General features: G+C 48.8%; 1 protein-coding gene across 1 annotated transcript in view; it reads right to left on the minus strand.

Annotated features, from left to right (window-relative positions):
• The window catches only part of TOGARAM2 (TOG array regulator of axonemal microtubules 2), a 93357-nt gene that overhangs the window by 12775 nt on the left and 68579 nt on the right, over nt 1-12003 (minus strand). Inside the window, exons 15-18 of the mRNA XM_054547684.1 lie at nt 6511-6628; nt 6000-6094; nt 3909-4101; nt 2801-3017 (exon numbers count right to left, since the gene is read on the minus strand). Coding sequence (XP_054403659.1) covers nt 2801-3017; nt 3909-4101; nt 6000-6094; nt 6511-6628 — 623 coding nt within the window. The remainder of the gene's footprint in view (nt 1-2800; nt 3018-3908; nt 4102-5999; nt 6095-6510; nt 6629-12003) is intronic.

Below are 12003 nucleotides of genomic sequence, written 5' to 3' on the forward strand. Positions count from 1 at the left end.
CCTGGGGAAACCAAGGGATTAGAAGCGATGATGTTGGCTTCTTTATCACTGACTTCTAGAATTAGTGAGTTCTAGAAGGTCCCCCCAGAAGGCCGTCCTCCCAGCTTGGCTGTGCCATCTGGACTTTATGCCAGAAGGCATCCTAGCTTGGCATTATTCTTGTTCCCCTTGACCTCCAGTTTAGCAGGAAATAAACAGTAACCTGCTGAGCTGTTGCTTTGTTACTTTCCACATTTAAATATTTCACAGCATTCAACAGTCGTCTCCAGCCTGGAGCCCAGAATCTCTTATGCAGCATGAGGAAGGTTTGGGGAAAAGCTCCTTCCCATCAAAGAAACTGGATCATGTCCAATCCAAGCCACTTCCAAGAGGGGCCTCAGGTGTTAAAGGCCCCCCAAGAAACCACTAGAACCACCAGGCTCAGCTTGGGTGATTTGGGAGGACTTCATACCCCTTCTCTTCCGTCCGATTTGATGCACTCTCTGCCATTATCACCCAATCCCCTAGGACAGCAGGAAATTTAGTTACTTCCATCTGCAGGCCAGGCTCAGACCATGACAGGCAGATAAGAACCATTCCCAGAGATAGGTTCTACCCTAGGTACTCCCTGGCAATGATTTCCCCTTGTTGGTAACCTACTCCCTCCAGTCTGACCTACACAGATGTGGAAATCAGCTAGTCACTTCAAAGTTAGGAACACTTTCAAAACCCATTTTGCTGGCTGGGCTGAGAAGGTGTGGCTTACAGCAAAGTCATCAGGCTCAGGTAGCCCATGCCTCACCTGCTCAAAAATTACCTGGATCCAAAACAGCATATTTGGCCAGACACGGTGGCTCACACCTGTAATCCCAGCACTTTGGGAGGCCGAGGCAGGTGGATTGCCTGAGGTCAGGAGTTCGAGACCAGCCTGGCCAACATACTGAAACCCCATCTCTACTAAAAATACAAAAAATTAGCCAGACGTGGTGGCACACACCTGTAATCCCAGCTACTCAAGAGGCAGAGGTTGCAGTGAGCTGAGATCATGCCATTGCATTCCAGCCTGGGTAACAACAGCAAAAATTCCATCTCAAAATCAAAAACAAAAAAAACAGTATATTTTACCCTTTGGGCTCCACCAGAGCCTTTTGCCAGGGATCTACTGGACTCCATTCATCCCTTTGAGGGCCACACCATTCCATTCCAGCCTAAGCACTGACCTATGGATTAGAGAGGAAGAGAGCCAACCCTTCCCATTACACCAAAGCCTCTGGATGATGAACCAGAGGGTACCTCATCAGCCGTACCCAAGGAGGCCCTGTCCCAGAAGGGAGAACATAGGCATCTTCCTAGTAGCTACAATCCTGCTACCAGGTGAGTTCAGATCACAAAAGCAGGCCACCCCCAGTCTCTCCTTTCCAGGATGCCCAGTCTAGTAGGGGTACAACAGGGCCCCAAATAAGAGGGACCTGAATCTTGTGACAGTATGAGACACTAGATTTTTTGCCCAAAGTGCCACAATTCCAGAGGTCAAGGAGGCTGGCCTGATGGCAAAAAGTGGAAACTAAAACACCTGGAGGGGGAAGGGTTAAAAATTCCTCTCCCTAGACAAGGATGCTTATCCTCTTCAAATAGCTAAAGCCTATTTTGCTTGGTACAGGTTTTCCCAATAAATCCAAGGCCCATGGTGATTTACCAAGAGCCTTGGTTATTGGCAAGAGAAATCTCACTTACCCAGAGCAACGCTGAGAACAAGCCGTAATTTAGAGCTGGATTTATATTGTTTGTTCTACAGCAACAAACTCAGCAAATCATAAATTCCCTCTGAGATGAAGAGCGGAAATTGACAATATTTATGAACTCAAGAGGCAGAGAGGGACCTGACCAGGCCTTTGATTTGTAACTGAAACTTTTCCTGGAGCCTCCAGCCAAGGACACGGTGCCTGTCCCAGCCCTAGGGAGCTGGGCTCAGGCCAGGAAGTGCTGTAAGGTCGGGGGGAGGGGGACAGCAAGTGTGTCAGGAGGTGTGTCCAGCCTCTCTAAAGGATGGTCTTTGGATGCTAAAGGCAAGACGTTGCTCTATGCTCATCAGGACACACAGCAACAAGGCAAACAGAGGCGGTTTTCAGACCATGGATTCCTTGTACTGAAGCAAGGCTTGTTTGGGAAAGCTCGTCCTTGTACTGGGCTGGCCATAAGTCTACTCACGTGCTACTTTCTCCACACACCCAAAGTTTGGAATTTGCACTTTGGTCCACGTACTGGGTACACCAAACATCAACTTCTATCATCCATAAAAGGAATAAGAAAACACAAGCAGATGCACCAACATTTCCCCTAACGTTCTAGAATCAGGATGTCATACCAAGAAGCTCTCACCCTTCCTGATGTCCCTTCCATAGCTCCCACCTTTTTTTCTTCTATCCTTTTTCCCCTCCCTCCACTTTCCCTCCCTGCCTATCACCACAAACCCCACCCCCAAGCCCCAGCCCAGCTTAAGCTTTCCCAGCACTCCTGACTCACCCACTGTGGTGCCTTGTGACCCTGGGGGGTCATTTCCCTCATGTGTCTATGAGGAGGCTGGACTGGATCATCTCCACATCACCTCCACTTCCAGCCATCCAGAGGTGTGGGTGGCTGTGACGTAGAAAAGCCCACTGGCCAAGAGCCTTGGAGGCCCTGGGCTCCACCTCTGCCCTACATAGCCTCTGGTGAAACATCTGGCCTGGGAACCAACCAAGGCCTTATCCACCTTGCAGATTTCCAAGCAGGAAGGTGGACATGGTGACCAGAGCCACACAGGCCCAGGTGGGACACTCACCCAGGCTCTCAACCATCACATCCAGCACAGCCGCGGCAGCAGCGTAAATCCCCGCGTTCTTGGAGTTGAGGTTGTCTGCAACAGCGATGATGATGGAGAGCAGCATGGGGTGTAAGCTCTCTTTGAGGAGGGGGATCATCTCGGCGAGGGACTCCAGTGCCCACTGGTTCACTTTCTTGTTGGAATCCTGAAGCCTTGGGGTGAAAGCATCAAAGACCTATTGAAGAAACAGAAACCAAGAGCCCATGGGAACCCAGGCTGGGCAGGACTCCCACAGTGCAGGCAGCTTGGAGCTCACCCGGCCCAACTGAGCGACCTCAGCAGAGACTCCTCCTGCATCCCTGACCTATGCCACAGCACTCTCAAAAATGAAGAGCTCACCTCCTCAAAAGGGTGGGCAAGAGGGGAGGAACCAACAGGTATTGAGCACTCATTGCATGCCAAGTGTCCAGGGCATCTTGTTAGTTGCTCTGCAATCTCCTTTTTACTGAATGACCTTAACAACCCATGGAGCACGTTTTCACCCCCACTTTCCCATAAACAACAACAACTGGGGTTCCAAGAGATTCAATGATTTGCCTGAGATCACATAGCTAGTAAGAAACTTGGATGGAAACCCAGGTCTGCTGACTCTGAGCTGTGTCTTTGCTCAGCTGGGTAACTGACTGTCAGCAGCCTCAGTCCACCAAGAAGCAGGCACCCACCCGAGTGTTCAGCCTGTGAAGGGCTTGTACCTACTCCTAACACACCTGTCCAGCCATCACAGCCAAGTCACCTGTCCAGTCACATGCTCTGCCCCCAAACATGATGCACCTAGCTCCCCAGAAGCAACCCAAGGCCTCACCACAGTATCCTCCACCTCTACCTCCTACCCTCCTCGCTGTAAATCTGCTAGAAGGACAAGAGACATCTCTGAGCATTTCCAAGCTGCCGGCAGGAGGCGGTGCCCTTGCCCACTCAGCCATTTCCAGGTAGTCTCCATGTTACAAAGGCCAACTCCATAGCAAGGGGTCTGACACAATGTCCGACGCCATTCAGAGTTTTCAATCTTCAAGTTGCATCCCCCAGAGGAGAGACAGGTGGGAGAGTAAAAGCAAGCGGTGCTCACCTGGACTAGGTGGGCAGCGACGAGCTCGGGCTTGGCCTTGCAGAGCTCCAGGAGCCGCCCCACGCCTTCCATCCGGGACCGGAAGTCCTTGGCCTCCAGCAGCCGCGTCAGCTCCCGTAGCTGCTCCACCATCTCCCCACGGCCCTGCAGTGTGGAGCGCAACCCCACCAGCCTTGGGCCATTGGAGCTGAGCCTAGGTAAGGAGCATGGCGTCTGACCCCCAGGGAAGAGCCCGGGGGAATGAACCCACTTCTGGTCTCATGCCACCTCCTACAGGCAGGTGGCGCAGAGACAAGAGTGTCACCTGCAGCTTAGTCCACCCCCAGCTTCCCCTCCACCTACAGCTTGTTGCCCAGGGCCCCATCCCCTTGTCAGGGGTCAGGGCTCTCTCTTCCTGCCTTTTTCTCTTTTCAGAAGATATGTAAGCAATGGGGGAAGTCAGAGTGAGGGAGTGGCTATCCACAAAAGAATGACTGGTACACTTTTTTTTTTTTTTTTTTTTGGAGACAGTAGAGTCTCGCTCTTGTTGCCCAGGCTAGAGTTTAATGGCATGATCTCAGCTCACTGCAACCTCCACCTCCTGGGTTCAAACAATTCTTCTGCCTCAGCCTCCCAAGTAGCCCGGATTACAGGCATGTGTCACCATGCCCGGCTAACTTTTGTAGTTTTGTAGAGAGAGGATTTCAGTATGTTGGCCAGGCTGGTCTCGAACTCCTGACCTCATGATCCACCCACCTTGGCCTCCCAAAGTGCTGGAATTACAAGTGTGAGCCACTGCTCCTGGCCAACTGGTGCATATTTAATGTAAGAGTGGGGAAAGACCTTGGAGGTCATCACGGCCAACCTTCTGCCTGGCTCCTATATCCTGATCCCTGGCTGGCTAGGCTCTGCTCACACTCCCCCAGCAGCTGGGGACATTGTAAAAAGCCCCATTTTCTTACGCTGGGATCACATGCCCATCACAGCCCCCTAGCCCCTTCCAGCCAGCATGAGAACAGCTCTGTGCAGAACTATTGTCTCCCACCTTCAGCTCCAAGCCTGGGTCATTGGCTCATGCCCTACACCCAGGTCCCATCTAGCGGAGCCTACTGTCCCTCATTCTGTGATTCACTCCTGCATTCCACACTCATTGTCTACTGAGAGCCAAGAGCTGTGCTGGGCACTGAGAACCATGAGATGAGAGCACAGCCTTTGCCGTTAGGAGCTCACAGACCAATGGGAGATAGATACATCAATGGGGCTGACAGACGTATGAAGAACAGGCCAGCCTGTCACCTTGAGGACATGGGGGCACAGACTGGTAGAGCTTCCTGGAGAAAGTGACAGGTGAGCTGAATCTTGCAGAACCAATAGACATGTTCTAGGTGTAGATGGCACCTAGGATAAGCAAAGGCACAGCAGGGAGAGAGGATGTGGAGGGGCATGAATACCAGCTGCTTTCATGTTTTGCTTATCCCAGGTGCTGCTCTGGTCAGGCCGAGAGAGGAAGATCAGGAGAGGGGCAGGAAGTCACCTTTGAAGAAGTGGGCATGGGGCTTCCCTGGTGCCCTGCTAAGGAGTTCAGATGGGATCAGCCAAGGACATTGCAGAAGGGCTTCAGTTTTAAGCACAGGCGTGACCATCAGACTCCTGTTTGGTTTCTAACTGCTCCCAGCACCCCCATACCCCCTCCTCCCAGCCTCTCAGTCCATGCCTTCTCATCTGCCTTAGTTCAGGCTGGGCCTCTGTACTAGTCCCAGGCTGGCCACTCTGGTGGTTAAAGGATATGCTGGTCTAAGCGAACGAGGAAACACTGAGCTCACACAGAGAGCCCAACCACCGATGCTAGTGGAACCCCACCCACTCAGCTGGGACTGCAGGAACCAACTTCTACTGGCAGATGCTCCCAATCTCAGGATTTGGTCTCCCTGGGATTTGGGTTGGGGGGAACACATCCTGCAAATTCATCTATTAGTATTGCAGCCCCAACTAGGTCTCAGCGGTACCCCAGATCCATACGTCCACCCTAGAGCCACCCCTGGCCATGGACAAGCAGGATGCCTCTGTCAGAAGTCTTAGATGTGAAACCCAGAGATACAGGAGCAGCCATACCCCTCCTTGATGGGCAGCCCGTTCTCACACACCACCAGACTCCTCAACACCTTGCGGCCTTTGGCAGAGGGAAGTTCATCATTATCTTCTATTCCCTTGAAAAATACACACAGAGCATGAGCCAAAAGGAGTGGCCCTCCAGGGAACTGCCAGACATTCCAGTGGAGACATAACAATGGCAATAATCCCTTCCACCTAGGAGAGCTTCAGATGTCACAGTTGAGCCTTCCAGAGCCCTGAAAGTAGCTGGGGCAGAGATCAAGATCCCCAGTTAACAGATGAAGGCGTGGAGGCCCAGGGAGGCTCAAGGAACATAGGTAGTGTGGGGGCAGAACCAGGTGTGAGCACAGAGGACGGAAATCACATCTATCTCACCTATCAGGAGTAGTGGATGAAATCAACACCTCTGGAATCCACTCCCCACTCCCCTGACCCACTTGAAGGCTACCAGGCTCAGCTCTGTCACCCCCACCCCCAAAAGGCCATGACCCACTCATGCCCCACAACTCACCCGCTGTTTAATGGCTGCCATGACCTTCTGCAAGTCGTAAGATGGGAGAGATTGTTTCAGAAATGCATCAAACTTAGTGTTCGCCATCAAGATATTCACCATCTTCCGGCCATAAAATCTGCCACAGGAGAGAGAGCAAGATAAAGAAACAGCCTCCAAAATGCAAAATAAATTTGCTTTACAGCTTTACATAATCTCCCTAATTAAAGAGAGTTTTTAATACTTTTTCTAATTACAAAAGCAATCCCTACTCAGTTAAAAAATAGATTAATAAAATAAACATCATCCATAATCCCATTACCAAGAGAAAATCCCTATTAAATTTTTACATATTTTCCTATAGTCTTTTTTATGTGGCATTTACTTTCTAGTTAATTTCAGAATGTATATACAAGTTGTATTCAGCTTTTTCACTTTATCATTCATTAATCATCTTCCCAAGTCCCTTAAAATTCTCCATAAACATCCTTTTTAATGGCTACAAAATATTCCATTGAATGGCTATACCAAAGTGTACTAAATTTTGTTCTAATATGGAACATTTAGAAGTCTGAGAAAGGGTAAAGTGGGACAATATAGGAGGGTGTAGTCAATCTACCTGATGAACAGTGGTGGCAGGTGAGGGAATCAAGGAGGGCTTCATAGAAGAGGTGACCTTTGTGTTGGGGCTCAACAGATAAGTAGTTCACAAGTGGGGTGGGATTTGGGATACGTCAGAGGAAAAGGGTTATTTAGGTCTATAACACAGTGTGACATGTCAGCAGGGGGATATATTGGAGAATAGTGAGCAGGGGTTGGACACAGGAAGCAGACAGGCCAGAGGAGAACACAGGACCCTGTTTAGGGAGACATGAAGGAGTTAGACTTCAGTTTGCATGCAATAGGAAGCTGAAGAATGATTCAATTTGTACATCAGTCAAAATGTCTCTAGCAGCAGTGTGGAGGATGGATCGGTGGAGACAAGGCTAGGGGCCAGGAGACTTATTAGGAGGCCACCATAGTAGCCCAGGAAAAAGATGGTGCAGGCCTGAAATCAGGCAGTACAGTGAGGATAAGGAAGCACAGTCAGATCAAGAGCTGCTGAGAAGATGGAAACCACAGGATTTGGTAGCTGGCTGGAAGTGAAACAGGAAGCATCTAAAATCTTAAATCATATTTCATTCAAACCTAAGACTCCATTACTTGTAAAAGGTGCCCTTACTTTATTTTCCACTAAGGAAAATCAGAAAAGTAAAAACTGGTGATTTCCATAGCCTCCAATGACACTGCCCCATGTATGAGGGCAATCTTTCTATGTGCTATCTCAGAAACAGAAGATAGCATTGCTTGTCGTTATTTTTCTTCCTTAGGTCAGGTAAATTTCTCAGTGATTGCTTTGCAAAAAATGTGGGACTTGGTCATTCCTTCCACAGTGAGAATTTGCTTCACTGATATCTAATGGATATCCACTGATGTTGTCATGCTTTTTCTCATATACAATAGTGGTTCATTTCAATTGCAAACAATAGTGTAATATTTCTAAGAAACCTTAAACAGATTAAACTCAATGATTCTCCAGAGAGCATCCAAAAATCATTTCTGAAAATAAATTTAAAAATTTACAAATAAAGGCTCATAGTGTAGTTCCTACAATGGAAAATTTAATTCACAAAATAATACTGTGAGCAACAATGACTAAGTTTGTGAAGGTGCAGATAGTATAACTACATCATAAACTGGGCACAGTGGTGCACACCTGTTGTCTCAGCTACTTGGGAGGCTGAGTCAGGAGGATTACACGAGCCCAGGAGTTCAAGGCTGTAGTGTGCAATGATCACACCTGTGAATAGCCACCGCACTCCAACCTGGGCAATATAGCAAGACCCCATCTCTTAAAACTACAAAAATACCTATGTCATAATCACTGCCTAGCTCAACTGAAACCCAACAGCAACTGTGAAATGCCTGTCATTGTAAGATACATGCCAATTTTAAAGATATTAAAACCAGGGAAGGATGTGTGTCTTGAAATCAATGAAGTATGGGAGTCCCCATTGTGCCTCTTGGGTGGCTCAGTAAATAACAGTCACTTTTAACGATAGAGAGAACACAGAGAGGCAGACTTGGAGAGGAGGCAATGAGTTCATTTAGGGACACTCAGCACTGCAGATGGCATAGGACATCAGATGGGTGGTCCCATGGAGGCTTTAGAAATAGGGGACTGATGCTCGAAGAAGGGTCTGGACTGGAAGGCAAGAATTGAGAAGGCTCCAACTTTGCTGGTGGCTGGAGCCACCAGAAGTGAAAGCCAGGAGAGGGAGATGAGGACTAAAGACACCTTGGCAGCACCTACACTCAGGTGGCAGTCAGGGGCAGAATGGTCGCAGAGGGACAAGGAGAATCCCCGGAGTACAGTGTCATGGAAACCAGGAAGGACAGAGTTCTAGGAAGGAAAAGGAAATGTCGTCACCATCATCTAGTGTAAGGGAGAGGTCAGAATGGAGAGTAGTAGCAGACCTGGAGAGACTTTAGACCTTGACTTCCATCCCTCTAACAACCATTTAAAACCAACAAACAAACTAAAACCTTCTACGTCCTTTTTTTTTCTCATTGCATGGCAGAGTTACACAACACTTTATTATATACTAGATGCTCTAGTAGATGCTACACAAAGAATGGCTGTTTATAGACATTTCATCCCGTTCCTCCAGTCCCCCTAAACTCACTCTTCAAAGTATTTGCCCCAAGTTTAATGGCAATGTGATTTGTGATTTTTTTTTTTTTTTTTTTTTTTTTTTTTGAGATATGGTCTCACTGTGTTGCCCGGGCGGGAGTACAATGGCCCTATTTCAGCTCACCGCAACCAGTCCCTCCTGGCCTCAAGCGATCCTCTTATCTCAGCCTCTCAAGTAGCTGGGACCACAGGCACATGCTACCATGCCTGGCTAATATGTTGCTATTTTTTGTAGAGACAGGATTTCACTGTGTTGCCCAGGCTGATCTCAAACTCTTGGGCTTAAGAGAGATCCACCTGCCTTGGGTTCCCAAAGTGCTGGAATTACAGATGTGAGCCACTGCGCCCGGCCAGGCAATGTTTTGTTTGCTTGTTTTTGTTTTAATTTTTTATTTCCATAGGTTATTGGGGAACAGGTGGTGGTTGGTTCCATGAGTAAGTTCTTTAGTGGTGATTTGTGAGATTTTGGTGCACCCATCACCCGAGCAGTATACACTGAACCCTATTTGCAGTCTTTCATCCCTCACCCCCTTCCCACTAGTTCTCCTGAGTCCCTAAAGTCCATTATGTCACTCTTTTTTTTTTTTTTTTTTTTAGACAGAGTCTTGCTCTGTCGCCCAGGCTGGAGTGCAGTGGCGCGATCTCGATTCACTGCAAGCTCCGCCTCCCGGGTTCACGCCATTCTCCTGCCTCAGCCTCCCAAGTAGCTGGGACTACAGGCACCCACCACCACGCCCGGCTAATTTTTTGTATTTTTAGTAGAGACGGGGTTTCACCATGTTAGCCAGGATGGTCTCAATCTCCTGACCTCGTGATCCGCCCGCCTCGGCCTCCCAAAGTGCTGGGATCACAGGTGTGAGCCACCGCGCCCGGCCCATTATGTCATTCTTATGCCTTTGCATCCTCATAGCTCAGCTCCCACTTATGAGTGACAACATACGATGTTTGGTTTTCCATTCCTGAGTTATTTCACTTAGAGTAATAGTCTCCAATCTCATCCAGGTCACTGCAAATGCCATTAATTCATTCCTATTTATGGCTGAGTAGTATTCCATTGTGTGTGTGTGTGTGTGTGTGTGTATACACACATACATACATACATATCACAGTTTCTTTATCCACTCGTTGATTGATGATGCGGCATTTGGGCTGTTTTCGCATTTTTGCAACTGAGAATTGTGTTGCTATGTACAAGTATCTTTTTCATATGACGATACGTGTACAAGTATCTTTTTCATATGATGATACCCAATAGATACCCAGTAGTGGGATTGCAGGATCGAATGGTAGTTCTACCTTTACTTCTTTAAGGAATCTCTACACTGTTTTCCATAGTGGCTGTGCTAGTTTGCATTCCCACCAGCAGTGTAGAAGTGTTCCCTTTCACCACATCCACGCCAACATCTATTATTTTTTGGTTTTTTGATTATGGCCATTCTTGCAGGAGTAAGCAAAACCTTCCACTTCTCCACTGATATTCCTCATCTCAGCAAATGGCACTAGTATTCGCCATTGTTCAGGGTAAAAACTTAAGAGCATCTTCAGTTCGTCTTTGAAACCCTTACCACCTGCATCCTGTTGGCTCTGCCTTCAAAATACACCCGAAGCCACCCACCACTCTCCAGTCTGAACCTCCAGCCCCTCTTGCCTGGACTGTGGGGCAGCCATCATCTGCTGTTCTTCCTGCCTTTCTCTCTCACTACCAGTCCTGTGGCAGCCAGAGAGGCTTTTTTTAAAATTATAAAGGCTAACACGCGTGTAAAGAAACACTCAAACTCATTATTAATAAGCAGGGGGTCAAAGCACTCTAAAACAATGATGAGCTATCATTTCTACCCATTAGATGGATAAAAATTAGAAATCCAGAAATTACCACATGTTGAGAGGCTGGGCAGGAGGGAGGCAGATGTGGACCCCAGGCAGGGCGGGGCTGCTGGAGCGCACACATGCATCTGACCCACGGTCCTGCTCCTGGGCACGTCCGAGGAGGTGCCACGCAGCAAGGTTTGCAGCAGGGGAGAACGGGAGGAACCGCAGGCACTACATCCCTCAAGGAGCACCCTCAGACGTGGGTACCCTACGAGAATGTCTGGCCTGGAGCTCACCCATCCAGGGTGGGCATGGCCTCTGGAGCCTTGACAGGTGCCACATGGTCTCCAGTTGGGGCGAGGATGGAGTGAGGGGTGGAGACCTACACACTCATCCAAACGGATGTGGTAGCAATAAGCCCTGAACTGAGGAGTGTGAGGAACTGGGCTCCAGCCCTAGCTTTTGAAGACAGTCAACCAGATCCTCTCACTCTCCTGCTTAAAATCCTCCAACACCTCCTCATACTCCCACTAAGAAAACCCTCCAGTGACTTCCAATCACACACCACCCAAAATCCCAACTCCTGACCTTGGCCTAAGAGAATGTCCCTGACCTGGGCCTGCTGCCCACCCTCACCCCCACCCCTCACTCACTGTGCTCCACCAGGCTGGCCGTCCCCACCCTTGGACACCAAGTTTGTTCCCATCCAGTGGCCTCTGTGACATTTCCTTTGCCTGATCCTCAAAGAGCCCGGCTCTGTGTAGCCAGCAGTTCAGCTCTCAACTCAAATGTCACTCTTAAAAAAGGCTCTTTGAACCCTCAGTCTAAAGCAGCCGCACCCCCCCACCAACTCCATTGCATTGCAGCCTCTACCTCCTGGGCTCAAGAGATCCTCCCACCTCAGCTCCTCAGTAGCTGGGACTACAAGTGTGCAACACCACCCCTAGCATTTTTTTTTTTAAGTAGAGACA

The sequence above is a fragment of the Pongo abelii genome, chromosome 12, assembly GCF_028885655.2.
Source record: "Pongo abelii isolate AG06213 chromosome 12, NHGRI_mPonAbe1-v2.0_pri, whole genome shotgun sequence".
Lineage (NCBI taxonomy): Eukaryota > Metazoa > Chordata > Mammalia > Primates > Hominidae > Pongo > Pongo abelii.